This window comes from Lissotriton helveticus, chromosome 11 (genome assembly GCF_964261635.1).
Source record: "Lissotriton helveticus chromosome 11, aLisHel1.1, whole genome shotgun sequence".
NCBI lineage: Eukaryota > Metazoa > Chordata > Amphibia > Caudata > Salamandridae > Lissotriton > Lissotriton helveticus.
Window position 1 is genome coordinate 334299975 of NC_136072.1, and position 25602 is coordinate 334325576.

The 25602-nt window shown below is 47.4% G+C and overlaps 1 protein-coding gene across 4 annotated transcripts in view; it reads left to right on the top strand.

Moving 5' to 3' along the window:
• HDLBP (high density lipoprotein binding protein) overlaps nucleotides 1-25602 on the top strand; it is a 1657332-nt gene that overhangs the window by 351543 nt on the left and 1280187 nt on the right. For all 4 annotated transcript variants that reach the window (XM_078665718.1, XM_078665720.1, XM_078665719.1 and 1 more), the window contains exon 8: nucleotides 21006-21212. In XM_078665718.1, the coding sequence (XP_078521844.1) occupies nucleotides 21006-21212 (207 nt within the window). The remainder of the gene's footprint in view (nucleotides 1-21005; nucleotides 21213-25602) is intronic.

Below are 25602 nucleotides of genomic sequence, written 5' to 3' on the forward strand. Positions count from 1 at the left end.
ACAAAGGACTCAGAACTCCAAGAGTTGTCGATCCTGCGCGTCGGCCGGACAAGGCCAAAAGCAAACCAACCCTCGAGTCAGCGCCCGGCGGTGTAGTGTAGTTCCTATTATCCCAATAGGCTCTGCGCATTGGAATAATACCTTCAATATTATAGGCCTAGACCAGACGTTAACTAGGTCTTCTATTGTCGATATTAGACTTAAAGTTTTGGGTTTGCCAGCTAGCTCAGAGTTCACTAGAAACTTTCTCGAATAGGCAAGGAGGAGTTGAACCTCCCTGGATAGACAAGAAGGGATTTAGTTTCTGACAACCATAGAACATGACAACTTTGCTCTCCCCTAATCAAGAGTGTATCTCTAGAGTCGTGTGAAAACAAAAGACAACTTATTTTACTCCGTCAGTACGTGCATTCTTAGTCTCGCCAGATTGTAGAGAAAAGGAAGAGACGGGCGTGTTCAATAAAAGATGGTATTTATTGATCAGTCTCTTTTCTCATACAAGAGAAATGGATCGATATTATCGCAATACTTATGGTTAAGTAAAGTGCATACAATAAAAGCAGAAGTATAAAATAATACTGTAAAAACATTTATATGGTTTATAAGCCATAAGGTGGTTTAAAATGGATAAAATAGATACATACACATATACATTTGACTAATCGTACTCAACTGGTGTTTCTACCTACGCCTACCCCAGTGTACCTGACCTAAGCCTAATACGTGGGCGGGAATAGAAAGTAGCAGTTTAAGTTTGTTTTGCCAAGTGACTGACTCAAGAATTCTCTGCAAGGGGTTATTCAGTTCTGTACCTGGAATTTAGGATGAATGAGGGATGGTATCTCTCGTCTCTGGTCTCGATATTCCAGGCTGCCTGCAAGGGCTGCCCGGAAGCGCCGGAGCTGGATTTCTCGGCTGGAGAAAGCAGCGTCTCGTTCTCAGCGCGTCAGGAAGGCGGGGCTGCGCCAGCGGGGTCTGCTCTGCTCTGGGCTTCGGCAAGTCTGGCTGCTCCGATCTCGTCACCACCGCGTGTGTTTGCTTAAGGCAATACCGGTAATATTTATACCTGTAAGGTGCCGAGATTGACGTAAGGATGGACATAGATACGTCAATAAGGATGTCATACGAACTGGTCGTTAGCACATTCTTTTGCTGAAGTTCTCGGTGAAATCAAAACAATGGCCGCAGGGTTTTTCCCAGGTTGTCATAGGTTTGATTTGTTTTGAGAACTCCGTATGCCTTATCAGGGGCTGGAGGAATATTGCTTGTCTAATTAGATGGCAAGCGTTATGACCTAATCAGATAACACGTTCCTGTGCCGTGGTGTGGCTTAATCAGATAACGGTTTCTGCATCATGGGATGGCTGCTAGTTAACTTGTTAACCAGAACAGGGTCAGGAATAGGGGGATTGATACAGAACCTATAGGAATACATCACAGCGGTGGCTCGAAGGAACCAGTCGAGGCGACGCAGCCGCCCGCCTCCTTCTCGAAGCAGGTGTCTGACTCGTTGAAACGCATTAAGGAGAAGGCTTCCGCTGTCGGTCCAAAAGATACTTCCACGCCAAAGCCTGCCACCAAACCTCAAAAGTCGCCGGCGCCCATTCAGTTTACGCTGCCACCAAAAGTGGTGCCGAAAGCCTTCGCCACGAAGACGGCCGTCGAAGGGTCCATGAAGGTGTCCACGGCGCCGAAGCATACACCTGCGGTTGTGGGCGCAAAGCATCGACAACCCCCGCTTGAACAGCAGTCTGAACAATTCATCGACGCCGACACGGGGAAACTTTCTATTTACAAACGAAAGATCGCTCCGGCACAGCCTATGGAGTCCTACACAATTCCATTGAAGAAGGATTCCACGGCTTCCCCCGTTCTTGTCGAACTGATAGCTCCACGTGGCCAGGACACTGCTCATATCTCGCCCACTTACTCAGATGTGGAGGCTGGGGAAGGTGACTATGATGAGTACACCTACCCTGTCTACACTGATCCTGAAGATCAACATGAACCATGGGCAGATGCTGCTGACCCAGGAGATCCACAAACTGCCCCAGACACTCAGGTGTATAACGTAAAAACATCGCCTACTGAGGACTCAGCGGCGTTTAATGCGCTTATTGAGAGGGCAGCCAAAAATCACGATGTCCAGCTCCATGCTGACCCTATTGAAGTGGATTTTTTGTTTGATACCTTTTCCACCTCTGAGAGGACTGTAAAGACTCTGCCACTGCTAAAGGGTGTCTTAATACATGCTGGAGACATTTTTAAAGAGCCCACAAGAGCCAGGGTTATAAACCCCAGAATTGAGAAGACGTACAAGCTGGCGCCTGGGGACCCTACCTACATCAGGGGCCAGTTGCCGTTGGACTCTCTGGTTGTTTCCAATGCCCGGAAGAGGGCAAACTCGCAAACTACTGGCGATGCTCCTCCCCCTGACAAGGAATCTAAAGTGCTAGAAGCATCAGGGAAAAGGGTGGCGGCTCAAGCGGCCAATATCTGGCGCATTTCAAACACTCAGTCACTCATAGCCAGATATGACAGGGCCCATTACGATACACTTGAGACCCTGTTACAACACTTGCCAGATGAATATAAGGAGGCAGCAGAGATGCTTATACAGGAAGGGAAACTCATCTCAAATGCTTCTATTAAGTGTGCACTGGACGCAGCAGACGCCAGGGCCATTAATACCAGTGTGATGTTACGGCGACAAGCCTGGCTGAGAATCTCCGGGTTCAAGCCGGAGATACAAACCACCATCCTAAATCAGCCTGTAAACCTTGATCACTTATTTGGACCTGAGGTGGACACCACCCTTGAGAAAATCAAAAAGGACACAAACTGCGAAGTCTATGGGGGCTCTCCAGTCGCAGCAGTTCAGGGGTGGTTCTTTTCGTCGCTCAGGCAATAGAGGTGTTTCCAGAGGCCAGCTGTCCCAGCAAACACAGTACAATAAGGGTGGCGCGCAATCCACGTACACCAAACAAAGTAGAGGTGGCTATCGCGGAAACCGCGCCAAAGGCAGAGGTCGTGGAAACAACAGCTCCCGATCTTCCGCGCCAACAAACAGTGACGCCTTGTCACTGCCCCCCGACCATACCACACCGGGCGGGGGGAGACTCCAACAGTTCCTGCCGGTCTGGAAATCCATCACCACAGACAGGTGGGTCATAAAGCTTATCCAGTACGGTTATTGACTGGAGTTAACATCCACTCCACCCAACATACCCCCAAAACACCGTCCTATGTCCACAGAGCATTTGCACTTATTGCAGCAGGAGGTACTAGTCATGCTGCAAAAAGGGGCAATAGAGCTCGTGCCGGTGGAAGAAAGAGGCACGGGAGTGTACTCCCTGTACTTAATCCCAAAAAAAGGACGGGTCCCTCAGACCCATACTGGACCACAGACCCCTAAGCCAATTCATTTTGTCGGAACACTTTCACATGCTAACACTGCAGCAGGTTCTTCCGTTGCTCAATCAGGGAGATTTCCTCGCAACATTAGATCTAAAGGATGCATATTTTCATATTCCTCTACATCCGTCAGACAGAAAATACCTCCGATTCACTATTCAGAATCAGCATTACCAATTCAAAGTCCTCCCTTTCGGAGTGACGACAGCGCCCAGGGTGTTCACAAAGTGCCTGGCGACGGTGGCTGCACACCCCAGGAGACAAAACATTCACGTCTACCCTTATCTGGACGACTGGCTTGTCAAAGCAAAGTCGGCCCAGCAGTGCGCCGCCAACATGTCCCACACCATTCACTGAATTACCCAAAGTCACACCTTCAGCCCGCCCACGTACGGCAGTATCTGGGCGCGACAATAGACACTCTGGCAGCCACAGCACAGCCAAATTCAGTGAGGATCAACAGCATTCAATTGCTGATACAGAAATTCAGACCGCAACACTCGCTTCTGGCACGAGTGTTCATGCAGTTGATAGGCATGATGGCCTCCTGCATCTTCATAGTCCCGCATGCGAGACTACATATGCGTCCGCTTCAGGAGTGCTTAGCACATCATTGGACTCAGGCTCACGGACAGTTGAAAGACCTAGTGTTGGTAACCGGTCGTGCATACAACTCTCTGCATTGGTGGAATCCACACAACCTTTGCAAGGGACAACCGTTCCAGGAGCCTGTGCCGCAGATCATCCTAACCATGGACTCATCTCTCCAGGGTTGGGGAGCTCATGTACTCCACTACACAGTGCAGGGACTATGGACAACGCAGCAAAAGAAGATGCACATCAACCTCCTAGAGCTGATGGCTATCTTCCTGGCAATGAAAGCATTCAAAGTACATCTGTGCAACAAGGTCGTGTTGATCCGGACGGACATGACGGCCATGTACTACATTCAGAAGCAGGGAGGTACACACTCTCCACAGTTGTCTCATCTGGCTCAGAGCATGTGGAAGTGGGCCATTCAAAGGAACATCTTCCTCATGGCGGAACACCTCCCCGGCAAGGACAATCAAATGGCGAACCTGCTCAGCAGGTACAGCCACCAAATGCACGAGTGGGAGATACATCCATCAGTACTCCACCCGTGCTTCCAGCAGTGGGGTCATCCAGAGATAGACCTGTTTGCCACAAAGGAAAACGCCAAATGCCAAAGCTTTGCCGCCAGGTTCCTGTACCCACAGTCGCAGGGCAATGCGATATGGATGAACTGGTCAGGCAAATTTGCGTACGCTTTTCCCCCAGCACCTCTAATACCGCTAGTGGCACCAAGCTGAAGCAACACTCGATGACGCTCATCCTGGTTGCTCCAACGTGGGCACGCCAACCATGCCACGTTTCTAGAACTTTCCGTGGTACCGCATCAAAGGCTGCGCCGCACTCCCAGGCTTTTGACGCAGAACCATGGCTACATTCAGCACCCAGATCCGCAACAGCTAAACCTGGCGATCTGGCTCCTGAGGTCTTAGAATTTGGCTACCTCAACTTGCCTCCCGCCTGCATGGATATCATACGGGAGGCAAGAAAGCCCACTACCAGAGCATGCTATGCGGCAAAATGAAAGCGGTTTGTCATTTATTGTGCAGACCACAACATCAACCCGCTAGACGCGTCTACGCACAACATCATTTGTTATCTGTTACATCTTTACAAATGCAATCTGGCCTATGCTTCCATTCGCATTCATTTGTTCGCCATAGCGGCTTATCTCCAAAACAGGCAGCATCTCTCACTTTTCAGAGTACCTGCCATTAAAGCCTTTTTGGAAGCACTCAAACGAGTCATTCTTTCCCGGACCCCACCAGCTCCTGAATGGAACCTTAATGTGGTCCTCACCCGACTGATGGGTCCACCTTTTGAGCCTCTACATTCATGCGAGATTCAGTTCTTAACGTGGAAAGTGGCTTTCCTGATAGCGATTACATCACTGCGACGAGTTAGTGAACTCCAGGCACTAACTATCCAAGAGCCATTCATACAAATTCACTCCAACCGGGTGGTGCTGCGCACTAACCCTAAATTTCTTCCAAAGGTGGTTTCACAGTTCCATATCAATCAGACTATTGAACTGCCTCTGTTCTTCCAAAATCCTGAGTCGGTGGCGGAGAAAATGCTCCACACTCTTGACGTCAAAAGAGCTTTAATGTATTACATTGATAGAGCTAAAGATTTTAGGAAGGCGGAACAACTTTGTTGCGTTTTCAGTACAACACAAGGGCAACCACATTTCCAAAACAGGTATAGCCAGGTGGATCGTTAAGTGTATTCAAATTTGCTATCGGAAAGCAATGCGCATTTTAAATGTCCCCCCAAGGGCCCACTCAACCCGTAAGTTGGGGGCTCCATGGCTTTCCTTGGAAATATTCCTTTAGAAGACATTTGTAGAGCAGCCACATGGTCTACCACACACACATTTACAAAACACTACTGTGTAGATGTGCACTCCAAACAGCAGGCAGCTGTAGGGCAGGCTGTTCTAAAAACACTTTTTCAAACCGCTGCAGCTGGCACAGGCGGCTGCCGCTAATGGAGGGACTGCTTTGTATTCTATGCAATAGATATGAATTCAGCAGCCCACATGCCTCGAACCGAATATGCTACTTACCAGTATGCATCTGTTCTTGGCATGTAGGGCTGCTGACATTCATATCGCCCGCCCTCCTCCCCGGCGCTTGTAGCGGCTGCAGCACTTGCAATTACTCTTGGCATGGTCATCTCTCACAGTGTTACACTCCATCTTTGCCACAATGGCTAAAAACAATCTGGGGGATGGAGTCGATGCCCATGCGCACTGTAGTCCAGGGGAGGAGCCACCTATCTCGTGATACTTCGAAGACTCTTCCAGGACAACAATGTGCAATCATCCGGACCCAACACTAGGCGGCGATCTATGCAATAGATATGAATGTCAGCAGCCCTACATGCCAAGAACAGATGCATACTGGTAAGTAGCATATTCGTTCACCAGCCTAGTACTCACCTGGAAACTGGTAACTCACTTACCTGCCATTGGCTAAGATTGACTGGTTTTGACTCGAAAATTTTCTTAGTGTGAAGTTTTGGAAACTGAAAATATTCATATAAAATCAGCTGAATTCCGAAGTACTCACCTGTGATCAGGTGAGAAGCCAGTACTGTACCTTGTAGCCCAGTACAGAACCGACAAAGTAATCCTTACCGGGCTTACTAGTAATCTGCATTTTCTCCATAGGAACCCATTGTCTGCTTTTCTATGAAATTTCTTCTTAGTGTCTACTTTTGAAAACTTGAAATATTCTTAAGAAATCATATGAAATACTGAAACGCAATTACCTACCTGTTTTAAGTTAAGACCCCAGTGCTGGCCCTAGGAGCCCAGTACTTGATTACAAAAGTAACGCGATCGTACTTTACCTGCAACCTTAATTTTCTCCTATTGGATAACATTGCCAGATTTACATTCAAAAGTTTCGAAGTGTGAACTTTTAAACGGCTTTATATTCATGAAAATTCACTACAGTAACTAAAACGTTTTTGCTAATCTGGTTTCAGCTTAGACCCAAGGACTAAATTTAGGATCTCGTCCTGGAACTACTAAAGTAATCTATATTGTAATCAACAGTACTTCTATGATGAAAACCCATTGATCTCAATGCTATAGAGTGTTAAGAATTGTGTTGCCTACTGCAACCCCTGTTTCTAGTGTTTACAAACTTTATTGCTTCTTTGCAAAGTAATTACCTGAGAGTACTCGTATTGGGAAAAGTGTATTTTGATATCTGTTGGTTCTAAAAATAAAACAGCTATATCTGTGGTTATAAAAACAATTGGCATGGAGTTCAGTCCTTGTGTGTGAAACCTTTTGCTGACTGAGTGTGTACAACAAATGCTTTACGCTGTCCTCTTGTACTGCCTTACTGCTCGACCAAGCTACCACTTTTGAGTAAGGTCAGTCCTGACTTTAACCTCTGTTATAACTCTGGGGTTTGTGGACTCTATACACACTGTACTTCATTATAGTCCAGTATATATAGAGCCACTTTCTCACACTACCGTCTCTTCATCTACGTCACTGCAATTTCTTGGAAAATCAGACTCTTAAGCTGTTAAGGACTTCCCCTTGCTTGGATATTGATTTCTCCAAGAACTCAGTTATTATGCATGATCAACTATTCTTTAGGGGTTCATTCATGATGTTCATATGCCCAACTTTACGTCAAAGCTGGCTTTCCTAAACGCCTTCAAGGTATAAATATACCTTCACTTGCTATGGCAAAGCACTGTTTGGTTCGGTGCAGTTCGATTACCTACTTGCCAGACGCAGCTCGGAACAGCAAGTGCCGAAGGAAGCAGACTCTCCAGATGACGCACTGACTAGAAGCTGTCCTCCTGATGGGAATCCAGCGCCAGTGTTTCTGACTCCCCTGGCAGGGTGTTGGGAAATAGAGTCCCCAGACAGAGATACCAACCTCTCTCGTTCGAAGGTATGGAGCTGATTAAAACCTAAAGAAACCTTTGGCAATTTCTTGGAAAAACCAAACCTATGCTAAAGATAGCACCTGCTTCTTCCCTCGTACTAGACCTAGGTTAGGTACACTGGGATAGGCGTATTTTATAAGCACCAGTGGAGTATTTTAGCATGTGTTTATGTATTTTTTTATACAAATCATAGCAACAGACAATGCTATTACAGTATTTTATACTACTGTTCATGCTGTACGCATTATACTTTGCTTACTATCTAACAATTGTAGCAGTTCACCTCTTCTCACCTCATGAGAAAGAAGACTGTTCAATAAACCCCTTTTATTGAAAACGCCCGTTTCACTATTTCTCTGCAACTCTGTAGAAACTAAGCATGCACGATTGACTGAGTGAAATAGTTATCTATTGTTTCCACAACTATGAAGATATTGGTTCCAGTCCCAGGGAAACAAAGTTGTCCTGTTTATGCGGTTATTAGAAACTAATCCCTTGTGAATTTGAGTTTCTAGTGACCTCTGAGTTAGTCAACACACTTAATTAAGTTTAATATACTCGATAGAGACATACTGACCTCAGTCCTATGTCAAATCTATAGTGTATATTATTCCAATGTGCAGAGCCTTTTGGAAATATAGGAACAACACTACAATCCCCGGTCGAGGTGTCGAGGGCCTTCTCCCTCAGGATGCACTTAGGGGCAGGTCAGAGCAGGGCACCAGACACTGTCAAGTCCCGAAAGCAAGCCCTGCCTGGTCCAGGGCAGAGGAGTTCCGGGCTCACTTGCAGGCCCACAGGCCACCCTGCACAGCATAACAGACCGGGCTGTGCCTAGGCTGTAACCAGAGGCCATCTGCCCCGTTGCATGCCTCACCCCATGTCCCCTTCCAGGCCACAGCACGGGGGATGCCACACACCAGCTACTTAATGCAGCAGGCAAGGAGCCCCTGTGGCTTTCTGCCGGTCCACTCCTGCCTACATGGCCCGCAGCTACACCTCCCATGCTGGTACCACTCTGAGTTGGCAGAAGAATCTGCCCTAGAGAACTGCGAGTCATTGGGGCAAAGCTGTAGACGGACCACAGGGTCCCTTGGACCTCTTGCCCACACAGCTGCACTGCAGTCCCAGCCAGAAGTGGGCGGCAGCTGTTCAGGCCGCTCTCCATGAGGGATTGCCTCCAACCATCGCCGCTACCGCCACAGTGTCTTTAGCAGGTGAAGTTTATCAACTAAACTCTTTCCTCCGAGTCCTCCCCTCAAACTCCTTTTCACTCTTCCAAAAGCCTCCTCCTATTCCTAAGACCTAAAAAAAAAAGAAAAATCTTTCACTTTTTTATCCCGCCACTATCCTTTTCAATTGTAATTAACAGACTAACATGTTCACTTCTCAAAGTCCATATTCAACTATACTAATATACTACCCAAATAACTGAATAACATGTTCGAGGCATGTGGGCTGCTAAATTCATATCTTTTGCATTAGATCGCCGCCTAGTGTTGGGTCCGGATGATCGCACATTGTTGTCCTGGAAGAGTCTTCGAAGTATCCTGAGATAGGTGGCTCCTCCCCTGGACTACAGTGCGCATGGGCATCGGCTCCATCCCCAGGTTGTTTTTTTCCGCCATTGGGTTCGGATGCGGTCTCGACGTCTCTCTGTCGGAACCGAGAAAAACTAGCTTTTTGACGGCCAAAAGGCCTTATATTCTTTGCGTCGGTATTGTTGCGCACGGTCTCGAGTTCTTCCGTCTCTGAGTCGGAATCAGCGGAGTCGTTTCACTCTTCGGACATCGAGGCCTTCTCGTCGCAACACGACCGCAACTTTTCAGCATGGAGCGGAGCCCGTTTAAAAACTCTCCGCTCTGTGGGTCCAAATACCCACATATCGACGTGCACCCGGTCTGTAACAAATGCCTTTCACCAGACCATAACGAGGACAATTGCATGGCCTGCTCCAGATTCAGGTCAAAGAAGACACTCAAGCTTCGGTGCGCGGTGCGCCTTGAGGCCAGACAAGCGGCCCCGGATCCAGGAAACATCTTCGGCGACCAAGATGAGGAGGAACAGGGCCATCATCTTCAAATCTCCCCGCCCGAGACGGAGGTCGAGGCGGATCCGGAAGACGACAACGGAGTCGTGGGTCAAGGCCTTGAATACGTCGATGAGGTAGGGGACGTCTAAGAGGTTTATGGGGCCGCGGAAGATAGCTCAGGGGACGAGCTATGCCCCGAAGGTTACGAAGATCAAGATCGGGTCATGGGATCGCCTGTCGGCCTTACCCAAGACCCCGTACCGCAAGCCACGGCCCCGCCTTCAGGCCCGGCCACGGACATACTTGCTGCGCAGCCCGTATCGAAACTGAAACCTACGGTATCGACTACACCTAAAATGGCCGACCCAAAATCGAAACCGAAACTTACGGATCCGAGCATCCCTAAGATGGCGGCCGTTACATCAAAAACACCTAAACCGGCTGCCTCATCGACTCCGTCGGCCACCGGTCCACAGAAGTCTAAGAAAAATGTCGATTCCACAGTGTCGAAATCGTCGCCAGAGGAGGTTTCCGCTAAGAAGGGTGAACAGTTGCGACGCCGTCTAAGCACGCACAGGCCAGCGAAAAGGCTCCGGCTCCGACTGGGACTTCGTTAGTCGGACGCGTAGTGGAGACGGACCCGGCGAAATCACACGGATCCAAAGCTGGATCGAAAGCTGGAACGTCAACTCACCGGTCCAAGGACTCTGGGTCGGCGGCTGTGGCATCATCGTCCAAGACTCAGAAGGGACAACAGGACGTCGGATCCGAGGGCAAGGTCAAGACCTCCTCGTCGGCGCCAAAGGCCGCTGTAAGTGACGCGTCCCCCATCGCCTCTTCACTGCAGAGAATCAGGGAGAAGGCCTCTGCTACGTCGGCTCCGATGCCATCGCCACAGAAGCCGATGGACATTCCGGCAAAGCCTGCGAGTAAACTTCTCTTCCTTCTGCCGCCAAAAGAGGCGCCGATAGCCTTTACGACTAAATCGACGCCAAAGAAGTCGGATTCTTCAACGTCTGGAGCAGTTTCGAGTCACCTACTCCACTCAGAAGAGGAATCTGAGCGTTTTATTGACGCAGACACGGGCAAATTGACCCTTTACAAGAGGAGAATCACCTCACAGCCAGTGGACTCCTATGTTATCCCCCTAAAGAAAAAAAGGCTTCCTCAGGACGCTTCAGCCCTAATGGAACCTATCCAGCCTCCTCCTAGAAGGAGCCCAACACCTTCCCCAGAACACTCTGAGGGTGAGGGATATGATGAAGACGACCAATACACTTTCCCCATCAATGAACCCGATGCACAGCAAGATTCCTATGATGACATAGGGGACCAAGGCACACAAAATGTGGGGCAGGACCCACAGCCTTTCAGTGCACGTGCATCCCCAACAGAAGACTCTGCAGGTTTTCATGCACTTATTGAAAGGGCAGCGGCTAATCATGATGTGGACATGCATGCTGACCCAGTTGAAGAGGACTTCCTATTTGACACTTTTTCAGTCTCTGAAAGGACAGTAAAGACATTGCCTATGCTTAAAGGGGTCATTAAACATGCTGCGGACATCTTTAAGGAACCTACCAGGGCAAGAGTGGTCAATCCACGTATCGAAAAGAAGTACAGACCAGCACCTGCAGACCCTGCATACATTCGGGGACAGTTGCCGCTTGACTCCCTTGTGGTCGCAAATGCCCGCAAAAGGGCGAACTCCCAAACAACGGGTGAAGCTCCTCCCCCGGATAAGGAGTCCAAAGTGCTAGAGGCAGGAGGCAAAAGAGTAGCTGCACAGGCTGCCAATTTTTGGCGTATTGCAAATACACAGGCACTCTTGGCACGTTATGATAGGGCGCATTACGACACCCTAGAGCGGGTTTTAGAACACCTGCCTCCGCAGTTTCAAGAGGGCACCAAACTGCTTATAGAAGAGGGAAAACTGATCTCCAACGCAGCCATAAAGTGTGCACTTGATGCCGCAGACACAGCAGCTAGGGCTATTAACACTAGCGTCATGCTGAGACGACAGGCGTGGCTCCGCATATCGGGGTTTAAACCAGACATTCAAACAACCATACTTAATCAGCCAGTCAATCCTGATAGACTGTTTGGTCCAGATGTTGACACCACCCTAGAAAAGATTAAGAAAGACACCGAAACTGCCAAGTCTATGGGGGCCCTACAATCACAACAGTTCCGTGGCAACAATTTTCGTCGCTCAGGTGCACGTGGAGTCACCAGAGGACAGATGGGTCAACAATCACAATTCTCTAGAGGTGGAGCACAATCCTCGTACCCCAAACAGAACAAGGGGGGTTACCGAGGAAACCGCACCAGAGGACGTGGCAGAGGGAACAACAACTCCCGCCCCTCTGCCCCAAGCAAACAGTGACTCTCTGTCACTGCCCCCCGACCACTTAACACCTGTCGGGGGGAGACTACAGCAGTTCCTGCCCGTCTGGAGAAACATCACCACAGACAGGTGGGTGCGACAACTTGTCCAGTACGGTTATTGTCTAGAGTTAAAATCCACTCCACCCAACATTCCACCAAGGCAGCGGCCTATGTCCGCAGAGCACTTGCACTTATTGCAGCAGGAAGTAGTGGTGATGCTGCAAAAAGGCACAATCGAGCTCGTGCCAGTGGAGGAGGAAGGCACAGGGGTATATTCCCTGTACTTCCTTATTCCAAAGAAGGACGGATCTCTCAGACCCATTCTGGATCTGCGTCCCCTCAACCTGTATATACTGTCAGAACATTTCCATATGCTTACACTGCAACAGATTCTTCCCTTGTTAAACCAAGGGGACTTCTTAGCAACCTTAGACCTCAAGGATGCTTATTTCCACATACCACTACACCCGTCCCACAGAAAATACCTCAGGTTCACTATCCAAGGCAGGCATTATCAGTTCAAGGTCCTACCCTTCGGAGTGACCACAGCCCCAAGAGTTTTTACCAAGTGTCTGGCGACAGTAGCAGCGCACCTCAGGAGGCAGAACATCCATGTCTACCCCTACCTAGACGACTGGCTCGTTCAAGCCAAGTCGGAACAACAGTGCGCAGCGGACATGTCGACTACCATTCACCTCCTTCACGATCTGGGCTTCTCGTTGAACTACCCAAAGTCGCACCTTCAGCCGGCACATGTCCGGCAGTTTCTAGGTGCGACGATCAATACCCTGACAGCCATGGCTCAGCCAAACCAAGTCAGGATAGACAGCATGCAGTCTCTAATCCAAAAGTTCAGACCACAACACTCGCTTCCAGCGAGAGTGTTCATGCAGTTGATTGGCATGATGGCCTCCTGCATCTTCATAGTCCCTGTGAGAAGTTGGCCTGATGTGCAGTGTTCACTATTCTAGTGATCACTATATATCAGTCCAAACAACCCTTATTGATGATTGGTTGTAAGTCAACCTTATAGACCAGCTATCCTAGTAGCATGGATACGAGCAGTCTAAGGCTAAGACTCTAGAGGGCGTGTTAAGCCAGCTGTTTTACCATCACATTACCCCTTGAACACCCAGTGAAAGGACACCACACAAGTGTTATGAAAATAAACAATGTATTTATTAGAATCACAACAACCCTGTACTCTTTATGAGGACAGGGTGCTAAGCACACAACAAAACTCTTATGAAAATACTTAAGTTAGCACGTTATCCACAAATGCCCGAGGGGCACGAAAAACCATATACTCTAAAACTGGAATGCGAAATTACTAGCAGGTAAGTACAGTACTAATAGGCTTTGGAATCGCTAGGACTTGACTATAGAATCGTTAGATTACTTCTAGGAGACCTAGGGGACTCGGGTGCAGAGTGTGCACTCTCACGCCGGATGCGGGACAAAGTCTATGGGAGCTAGTAAAGGCAAAGTTAGTGTTCACGGGCGAACCCGACCTGGTAGGAAGAAAACGACAGTGGATCCTGACCCTAGGATAGTGAGGCTATGCTGGGACACCGAAGTGCCGAAGTTACCTAGCCCAGGGGCTGCAGCTGCATAGGTCTGAAAAGACGTCGGGGATCTCGTTGCCGGACCAGGAGCCTGGAAGAAGGAAGTTGCTGGCAGGCGACCAGTGAAGGAAAGTTCGTTGGATCCAAGCCTGGATCGAGGAAGAAGAAACCTGAAAGCAGAGGGGACCAAGTTCTTGAATCACTAGCCAGTGATTAAGTGGGCACCAGGATGGCACCGGGCGAAGTCACCTCGACTAGGTGAGTGGGCGACGCTGGCTCTGCAGATCTCACGGACCAGGAGGCGTTGTCGGCGACCAGGATGGAGAGGTGAGCTGTCCCACGATGGATGAAGCTGTCGGCGTCGAAGTTACCCAGGATTGGGCAACAAGCCTTGGCTAATTCAAGCCCACGCGGTGGACTCAAAATGGCGTCTTGAGTGGACCAGGAGGGTCCGGGGTGCTCCTCTTTTGGAAGGGAGCAAGGGCCAGCCTGGAGCAACCAGACCAGCAGCAGAAATGTCGTCGGGCGTCGTTCAGAAGGCCACAAGCCAGCGGGCTAGTAGCCAAACAACGCGGTGAGCAGCAAAAAGCAGAAGGGCCCCACGCAGATCGTGGAGATGCTTGGAGGCTGCACTTCGGTGCTGGAGCTGCTCAGGGTCGGGGCTTCTCGGACCCCAAAGCACTCACCAGGAAATTACTCGGCGGGCTTGCTGGAAAGAAGTCGTGCAGTCTTGAAGATGGCTGGTCCCTCGAGGTCTCGTCACACCCACGAATCTCAGCGTGACTGATGATGCAGGTAGAGGTGAGAGGTGCCAGGGAAGCCGGTTCTCGTCGAGCTGGGCAGTCTTGATCCGGAGGAGAGACTTGCAGCAGACCGCAGTGTTCTTAAGATGGTGCCTGCGGATGCAGGGTGACTACTCCTTAGTCACAAGGGAGAAATCTTAGGAAGAAGTCTTGAGTTCCTTTCGTGGAAAGTAGTTTCAGGATTCAAAGATGATCTGATTTGGAAGGGGGCCAGTTCCTACCTTTATCCTGTAAAAAGGGGCTGGCACGCGACTAAGTCCTGCCCTAGGGGTGGGACTAGGAGGGGGGTGGTTACACCCACTTCCTTGGCGGGCTTTTCCCCAGCACAGGGTCTGGAGTGACCCTGGAACTGGTTCCAGCCAGCCTATGCACAGTGAGCACCGGGGTGCCACGTGCAGTCACCTTCCTCTAAAGCCCTGCCTACCTACAATACACAAAACCCTGTCTGGGACGGTGCTGGCACCGCCCCTGGCAGGAAACCCTTTGTCCTTATCTCCTGCTCTGGGAGGACTCCCAGCAGCAGGAGGGCAGACTTGTGTCTCGGTGGCAGCATCCATTTTGTGGAGCTGAGGCTCTGTTTGACTTTAACCGGGGTTAGGGGTTACATACATGTCGTGTCCCTCTAGAAGGGTGGAATGCTAACCCCGTCGCCAGAATTGGCGAGGGGTTAGTATTCCAATTCGTATGACACCTTACTCGACATGTTTTGATAAAGCGATACCAGAGTTGGCATATAACTGCGAGGATTATAATGCACTTAAGAGTATATGGTATGCAATATCATGGAAACGGCTAAGGGATGGATCCCGAAAGCCGCAGACAGGCTCAGCTCATGCCAGAGCACCATCTCACACGATTCCAAGCACTCTGCCTTCAGGATTGTTAAGGCCTGCCATAGGAGTGACTGATAGGAGATCTGTGTGTCCATTTTTAGGGTTAGATATAGGTATACTATATCTAAAGCAAGGGGTGAGTACACCACCTGGCCCCAGCTGTCGTGCAGCCAGTTGTGTCAGTTTAGTTAGTCAGCCCAGGGGTGGCATAATACATGCTTCAGCCCCTGGGAGACTTCTGGGTACACCTCAGCCCTGGGTACAGGGACTTGGAGAGGGCCCAGTGCCAATTCAGTACCTGAGTACAATTTGGATAGAGAGAACAGCTAGGCTGTGGGTCTGATTAGCAGGCCCACAGCCAGGGAAAGTCGTAAACCAGTGCAGCAAAAAAGCAAAAATCTGGGTGATCATAGGATTGCAGACCCTACTCTCCTACAGTCCCTCACGCACGTTTACATATGCGTCCGCTCCAGGAGTGCTTAGCAAATCAGTGGACACAGGCTCAGGGACAATTGACAGACCTAGTGTTGGTTACCAGTCGGGCATACGACTCTCTGCATTGGTGGACTCCACACAACCTTTGCAAGGGCCGACTGTTCCAGGAGCCAGTGCCACAGATTATCCTGACAACGGACGCATCTCTCCAGGGATGGGGAGCTCATCTGCTCACTTACACAGTGCAGGGACTATGGACGACGCAGCAACAGAAGATGCACATCAACTATCTGGAACTGATGGCAATCTTCATGGCGCTCAAGTCCTTCATTGTACAACTGTGCAACAAGGTAGTGTTAGTCCGGACGGACAACATGACCGCGATGTACTACATTCAAAAGCAGGGGGGCACCCACTCGCCACAGCTGTCTCATCTGGCTCAGGGCATGTGGAAGTGGGCCATTCAGAGGAACATTTTCCTCATGGCAGAACACCTCCCGGGCAAGGACAATCAGATGGCGGATCTGCTCAGCAGATACAGCCATCAAATGCACGAGTGGGAGTTACACCCATCTGTACTCCACCCGTACTTCCAGCAGTGGGGTCATCCGGAGATAGACCTGTTTGCCACAAACGAAAACGCAAAATGCCAACACTTTGCCGCCAGGTTCCCTCACCCACAGTCGCAGGGGAATGCGATATGGATGAACTGGTCAGGCAGATTTGCGTACGCTTTTCCGCCAGCCCCTCTGATACCGCTGGTGGCAAGAAAGCTAAGGCAGCACTCGATGACTCTCATCCTGGTTGCTCCAACGTGGGCGCGCCAAGCATGGTACACCACGTTCCTCGAACTCTCGGTGGTGCCGCATCAAAGGCTGCGCCTCACGCCCAGACTTTTGACGCAGAACCATGGAGACATTCAGCATCCGGATCCGCAACAGCTCAACCTGGCGATCTGGCTCCTGAAGTCCTAGAGTTTGGATACCTTCACCTACCTCCAGAATGCATGGACATCATCAAGGAGGCAAGGAAGCCAACTACCAGAGCATGCTATGCTGCAAAATGGAAGCGTTTTGTCATTTACTGTACAGCCAATGACATCAACCCGCTAGATGCATCTATCCCTAACATCATTTGCTATCTGTTACATCTTTACAAGTGCAATCTAGCGTACACTTCTATTCGGATACATCTATCCGCCATAGCAGCTTATCTTCAGAATAGGCAGCATCTGTCTTCAGGGTGCCTGCCATAAAAGCTTTCCTTGAAGGCCTGAAACGAGTCATTCCCCCAAGAACACCGCCAGCTCCGGTGTGGAACCTCAATGTGGTCCTCACCAGACTGATGGGACCACCCTTTGAGCCACTGCACTCATGTGAACTCCAGTTCCTAACGTGGAAAGTAGCTTTCCTAATTGCTATTACGTCACTGAGGCGTGTTAGTGAGCTACAAGCGCTCACAATCCAAGAGCCATTCATTCAGATTCATCCAAATAGGGTAGTACTACGTACTAACCCCAAATTCCTTTCGAAGGTGGTGTCACAGTTTCATCTCAACCAAACTATTGACTTGCCGGCATTCTTCCAAAACCCACAAACGGTGGCGGAAAGAATGCTTCATACTTTAGATGTCAGGAGGGCGTTGATGTACTACATTGACAGGACACAACACTTTAGGAAAACAAAACAGCTTTATGTTGCCTTCTCACCACAGCACAAAGGCAACCCTATTTCCAAAGCAGGAATAGCCAGGTGGATTGTTAAGTGCATCCAAATATGTTATCAAAAGGCAAAACGTACCTTGACAATACCCCCAAGGGCGCACTCCACTCGCAAATTGGGGGCATCTATGGCTTTCCTGGGGAACATTCCTTTAGAAGACATTTGCAGAGCAGCCACGTGGGTTACACCACATACCTTTACAAAACACTACTGTGTTGATGTACATTCCAAGCAGCAAGCAGCTGTAGGACAGGCTGTTCTCAAAACACTTTTTCAGGCTTCTGCAGCTGGCACGGGCAACCGCCGCTAATGGAGGGACTGCTATACATTCTATGCAAAAGATATGAATTTAGCAGCCCACATGCCTCGAACTGAATATGCTACTTACCAGTATGCATCTGTTCTTGGCATGTAGGGCTGCTAACATTCATATCGCCCGCCCTCCTCCCCGGTGCCTGTCGCAGCTGCAGACATACTCTTGTATACAATCATTAGCATGGACATCCTTTACACTTTACACTCCATCTCTGCCACAATGGCTAAAAACAATCTGTGGATGGAGCCGATGCCCATGCGCACTGTAGTCCAGGGGAGGAGCCACCTATCTCAGGATACTTCGAAGACTCTTCCAGGACAACAATGTGCGATCATCCGGACCCAACACTAGGCGGCGATCTAATGCAAAAGATATGAATGTTAGCAGCCCTACATGCCAAGAACAGATGCATACTGGTAAGTAGCATATTCAATCCACTACTCCAATTACTTCATATTTTTTTTTTTTACTCCATTAATTTTCAACAGTAATCCTTTTTGGGTTCCGGAGTGGCGTGCTACTCGCCAGAAAAGCGATTCAACACCCATCAGGGATAACAAGTGCTATATGAATGCAAATATTTCCACCCCTTTTATCCCTCCACTATCCTTCTCACTCCACGTAACTGACTAAGATCCACCACTGAAATTACTTCATATTTTACCATATTAATTCACCACTAATCCTTTGTAGGTTTCCTGAATAGCGTGCGTCAACAAGCGCTATATAAATACAAACCTTTGTCCTCCTCTATCCTTCTGCTATCTTTCTGAATCCAAATAACTGACTAACCTAGCCACCACTTAAAATGTACTTGCATGTTTCACTATACTAATTCAACACTAATCCTCTATGGGTCCCGGAGTAGCGTGCTACTCGCCGAAAAAGCGGGGGTAGTAAGCACTATATAAATGCAAATACAATACAATGTGATCATCTTAGGGAGGATGGATTCCATCGGATGATGTGGGGAGGGGAGTGGAGCACAATTCATGTAGCCAACTTAGTCGGCTGTATGGCCGCACCTCTATGGGCCTAGTGTTTGACACTCGCCTGTTTGATGGCTAGGCGAATTGAGCTCTGGAGTGGTTCAAGGAGAGTAAGACCATGACAAACTCACTGGGCTTATTTGCTTCACCTCGTGAACCACATCAGCCCTTTTTGCTATTCAGCCAATCCAACCTAAACGAGGTGCCCAGCAGTGTCATGGTCGAGGCTGTGGTGCCCACGACCGCAGAGGAAAGGGCAACTTGCAACTCAGTCCACTTCCCCCACCGAAGACTCCCCGTCCCCAGGATCCCGCCTGCCAAACCCCTTTAGCGTGACATCAGTGAAGCTCAGCCATCTGTTGGAAAGCAGGATCTGACATTTCTTGGTGGTGTCAGGCCATAACTTTGGACAGGTGGGTGTGCACATTTTTCAAAAGGGGCAGTACTTGCCCTTTATTTCCACACACCACCTTCCCTTCCCCCCCTCCAATCCCACCCCCCAAAACAACTGACTGAGGATCATGTGTCTGTTTTGCAGCAGGAAGTGCATGTACTTTTTGCAAAGGTGCTTCAGAGAAAGTGCTTGTGCGAGGTTGAGGTTATTTCTGCCGCTTTCTGTTGCCATAGAATGATGCAGTCTTTCATCTAATTTTAGACCTGTGCCCTCTCAACTAGTTCTTCTGGAAGGTAAAATTCAAGAATACTTCCTATAGCCTTGGTCTTGGCCATCCTCGACCTCTTGAGACTGGATGGTGGTGTGGGACCTGCAGGACACCTATTTCTATATACCAGTTATAGTAAAGCGCCCCTTTTAGACTTGGTCACCTCCACATTTTGCCTGGTATATGATGTGATTAGGACAAAGTGCACTGCGTTCCTGCTAACCAGGTGACAGATCACTTTTCCCACAAAACTGTACAATTTCCCCAATTGGTAATATCTTCTGCAAGTACTGCAAGTCCATAGTAAAAGGTATCGAGGACTTTGGGTACTAAAGAGGGTCCCCCAAGGGCAGTAGCACAAATTGTGCCACTCTAAGGGCCCCTTTCCCAAACACATGCACAACTGCCATGGAAGACTGCAGGTTTTGGTGTATGCAAAAGTGAAAACATTACATGACATACATCCCTGTGTGCCATGTCGCCACACACTGCATGTAATATGTGTAAGTCACCACTACAGCAAGCCTGACAGTTGTAAGGCAGGGTGCTTAATACTCCATGTGGGGGCATAACTGCATTAGAAGATGCCACTGTGCTGGTCAGTTTCATTACTGCCAGTACTGGTGAACAGGGAAGACATTTTTTAACATTTCTGTTCACTGGTTGAAACTAGTCCACTAGCTACTTGATGGTTTCACTAAAAGTAGGGATGTTTGGCATCGCACATCTGGTATTTATAAAACCACTCTGATTCCAGTAGTGGATTTATTAATACATACTCCCAGAAGGCACCTTAGATGTGTCCCCTGGAAGACTACCAGCTTCTGGTGTTGGCAGACTGGTCTCTTTGACTGGTCTCCTCCAGCCTGCCACCGAGACAGATTTCTGACCACCGAGGGGGATGGTCTTTGCCCTCAGGCGGTCAGGAACAAAGTCCTTCTGTGAAAACCAGGTAGTTGCAAGTGAAAAATCCAGGGGTATTACATGGGCAAAACCCTATTTTCAACATTTATTATATTGTTTTGCTTTTAAGACTGTTAAAGGTGCAGAATAGAGTAGGAAAAAAGACTGCAAGCAAAGAAACCTGATTGCCTTGTGAAGCATCAAGCTTTATCCACTGGGAAGCATAGCTAAGTACTTAGGCTTTGAGTGATGTTTTGCTACAAGTGACAACATCTGCATGTGCCTGTAGTACTGTTGAACAATTGTAAGAATTATGCATGTATATCTGGTTTATGAAGCATATTTCTAGACCTTCTCTGTAATTAGTTTTTGTCCAAGTATCTTCTAAACTAGTTGTAATAACTTTTCTCATGTCACCTTAACTCACTGTAGAAAAAGAAAACGACCACAATTGCTGTTGAAGTGAAGAAGTCTCAACATAAGTACGTCATTGGTCCTAAAGGCAATTCCCTGCAGGAGATCCTGGAGAAAACTGGAGTCTCAGTCGAGATCCCACCTACTGATAGCAGCTCTGAGACGGTGATACTGCGTGGCGAGCCTGAAAAGCTGGGCCAGGCATTGACAGAAGTCTATGCCAAGGTGAGAGGTGACATGTAATGTTTACTTAAACACCAGTCACCGGTACATCCACACCGGTGTTAACTGTGCTCGATTTTAATGGCCTGTTAGTAAATACTTTGAACATACTTGCAAGTCTTCTCTTTTTTTTTTTTTAAAGCTCCCTTCAAGACTATGGATTAATAGTTTTTCAAAAAAGTATTTACTTTGAGTGTTCAGTTGGTGGTTTATAGGGACCGAATGTTTGTGTTTGATTTTGTCCTCCACGTAACAAATCACTTCCTTTGAGCTTCTGCTGTGTACTTGGGCAGCTGTGAATGCATTTCCAGTGAAACCTACCAATATAAATCATTCAAAATTAAATGATGGAGGAATCTGGCTCTGTATATACTACACCAAAGAGGTATAGGGTGCCCAGAGTCCAGCGAATCCCCAAAGGTATAGCAGAGAATAGAGTAATACCGCACTCTCAATTTAGTTTTAGCTGGCTGAGCAGTCTGGCTTATCAGAGGGTAGTGTGAATACATTTGGTGTACATACTAATACAAAGCAGGAACACACACTCCGTGACTAACTCCAAGCCACTGTTTTGAAAATGTTACTTTAGTTACTTTCATTCTTAGGAACCAAGTTGAACTTGGTTATAGGTAAGTAGACTTTTCAATTATGCCATACTTTCAAGATTATTGGCAAAATGTTGTATAGCTTCAAACAATTTTCATGCACTTATTTTTTTTTTTTATTCCTCATAAACCAATGATGGGTATTCTAGATAGGGTATCCTCTCCTTTCCCTATTGCGATGTAACGGCCTCAGGGATTCCATCCAAGGGATACAATCCAGATTGGGCAAGGAGAGAGAAAAACCCCTCTAGGTTTAGCGGTTTGCTAGGTCCGCTCCATACCCTTTATACTGGAAGGCCCTTGGTTGGGTTGGAGACCAAGCACCAACAGTACCCAGGTGAAATCATAGGAATACTCTCATCTGTTCCGCCAAGCCTCTAGGGCCGCCCAGATCTTAGTGAGGCTAGAGCTATCACATGCAACATCAGACTCACTAACATATATGATATATTTAAGGTATTCGGCAAAGGTAGGAGCGCTCTCTGCCTTCCAACCCTTGCAGATTTCGCGCCTAGCTAGGATCATTATATAAAATATGAATTTAGTCCTCAGATCTTTAAGCTGATAGTCTTCCCCTAGGCCAAAAAGAATAGTTTGGGGAGTGATGGTAAATTGAACATCAAAGACTTCTGTTATAAACTCTTCAACTTTGGACCAAAAAAGTGACAATCTTGGGCACTCAACAAACATATGCAAGTAATCTGCTGCGATGGCCTTGCAGCGAGGGCAACAATGTTCAAGGTTCGTAAACTTTAGCAGTTTTTTTGGGGATATATACACTCTATAAAGGGTAAACAGGTGATTTCGTTTCAAGGGGGCCGATTTCACCACTGTATTTAACAATCTAAAAGAATCTCCCCAAAGAGCAAATATGTTATCACATTGTAAAACTGCCACTTCTCCCCACAACTTATTCAGTTCTAGTTCTGTTATATCATCTTTCTCGTTGAGTGCTTCATACCAAAAAGATATTTCTTTTTTCCAGCTCTTTTTTTTCTTGACCAGTTCAAATTTCGGGTTAGTTGTTCTATTCCAGGGTATGGTAGTCCACCGGCTGGATATCTGATAAAATTTAAACCTTGTAAGAGATCCATTTGTCAGCCTACAAAGTGTTTCCCACCTCAATAACATTGAACCATCAAGAAGATCCTGCCACTGCATGATGCCAGCTGTTTTACGAGGAAGAGATAATTGATCTCTGAGGCATTCTGGTGTTCCAGGGGAATCCCATATTGGGGCAAGAGGTGTATAATAGGGGATGCCCAGTTTTTTTCTGACAAACCCAATTTCTCAGAGCTGTGCCCAAAATCTTTAGTCTGACCTTTTTGTAAAAATTTGGGTCTCCAAATTTAAATAAAAAAGATTCATGGCCTAAGGGGATGTCATGTAGTAATGTCTGAAATAGTCGACCCAAGCAAGATGTATCCGCTTTATCAGCCATCATCCTAAAGTTTTTGAAATGGAAAGAATGGCAATAGTGAAGGATGTCTGGCATAGCGAGTCCACCTCTTTTCATTTTTCTTCGTAGTTTTTTCAGGGAAATTCTAGGCGATTTAGAATTCCATATAAAGGATCCTATTTTTCCCTGTAGTTTGGCAATATCCTTGGGTTTGAATGTCAAGGGTATCGAGTTAAACAGAAAAGTAATCTTTGGCAAAATAACCATTTTTATTAAGTTTACCCTCCCAAAGATACTCTATGGCAGTCCCGACCAACGATGCAAGAGTCCGCAGATGTCCTTGTAGACTCTATCTTAATTTAGCTTGGATATCTCGGAGATGTTCTGAACCAGGTGAACTCCTAAGTATCTCATCCTGGGTTTCGTTTCAGGGAGTGAGTCCTCCTGATTCCACTGCATGATCTCTGTTTTCTCTTTGTTAATTCTATATCCAGAGGCCTCTCCGAAGGCTTCTGCCTGGTGAAATAGTAGACGGATTGATACCTCTGGATTAGAAGTGTACATTAAGAGACCATCCGCATATAGAGCAAATTTTAGTTCTAGTTCATTCATGTAGAAAGGCTTAATTAAAACATCCGATCTTAACTGGATAGCTAGGGGCTCTATATATAAGTTAAACAGTAAGGGAGAGAGAGGGCATCCCTGTCTAGTACCTCGTGTTATTTGGACCCAGTCTGTAAGTGAGTTATTGACAAGGAACCTAGCCCTTGGATGGAGATATAACGCTTTCAAAGATGTTATAAAATTAGTTGGAATTCCGAACTTTAATAGTGCTTCCCACAAGTACAGCCAATCGACCTGGTCAAAGGCCTTAGCGGCATCTATTGCTACGATGGTTAGTGGAGTTTTTTTCTCTGTAGCAAAGTCGATAGCTGCAATAGCCTGGAAGGTCAGCTCATTCAGCTGCCTGCCAGGCATGAAACCCCTCTGATCTTCGTGTACCACAGACTTGATTACTTTGGCCAATCTCGCTGCCAAAATACCAGCAAAGATTTTATAGTCAGTGTTAAGCAGCGAGATTGGCCTATAGGACTCGACCCTCCTGGGGTCCTTATTAGGCTTCAAAACCAATGTGACCGTAGCCTCTAACCATGTTGGAGGGATAGACTCTGCACCTTGATGTATTTTATTAAATAATGACATAAGAATGGGGACTAGGATAGCAGATCCTAGTTGATATACTTCTACTGGAAGCCCGTCTGGGCCGGATGCCTTCCCCCTGGCCATTCTTTTTAGTTGATCATATATCTCTCCCTCTTTGATTATATAACCCAAGAACAGGCTATCTGCCTCTGTTAAATGTGGAATGCATAGCCTCTCTAACCAGTGCACTGCACCATCAGTGGAAGTTTCATCGTTTCCCATGTACAGATTCTGCATGTAAGTTTTAACTTCTCCCAATATTTCGTCATTATCAAATGATATATCCCCAGTACTCTGTATCTCTAAGCTACTTATCTGGTTCCTGACTCGATCAGATCTGACTTTCCACGCAAGAATACGACCACATTTCTCCCCATAAGAGAAGTTCTGTAATCTGCTTGCGTCCCATTTATCTTTTATAGTTTTATCCAAATTTGGCCTGGTACTTGGCCTTTAAGCTCTCTAAGTCTTTCTGTATGGAAGTTAAGTTAGACTGCTGTTCCAAGGAGGCCTTCTGTAACTCTTGCTCTTTTTGTTTTATTTCAAATAGAGATTCATCCTCTGCCTTCTTCCTGCTTTTGTTTCTATGTACCATTATAGATGTAAATGTCCCCCTCAAGTAAGACTTAAAGGCGTCCCATATTATTTGCTCAGATACTGAGTCTTTTTTAAACTGGAAGTACTCTGCCATGTCCTTCAATAGATCGTTTTTTAGTTCTTCCTGTAGCAGTAGGGATCTATCCATGGTCCACCGTCTGACTTGGGTATCCTGTGGAAGTTTAACTATTAGTTCTACCATAGAATGGTCAGATAAAATGGCGGGGATATAAGAGACAGACACAGTTTCAGGGAGTAGGACCTGGTCAATAAGGAAGAAATCAATGCGCGAGTGATGTCGGTCTATGGCTGTAAAATTAGTAATCTCTATTTTTCTGGTTCTTAACCCTCCAAACATCTAGTAAGTTATAGTCTCTCATCATATTTTTAAGTTCTCTTTTAGATTTAGAAAGAGGGGGGAGACAGCCCTAGAGGTGTGATCTAACCTGGAATCAAATACCAGATTGAAGTCCCCTCCTAAAATAATAGGGACATTTAATTCGAGGAAACTATTTTTTAAGGTAATCTGAGCCTCTGGAGAGTCCTGATTTGGTCCATAAAATACTGCACATGTTAGCTTTGTTTTTTA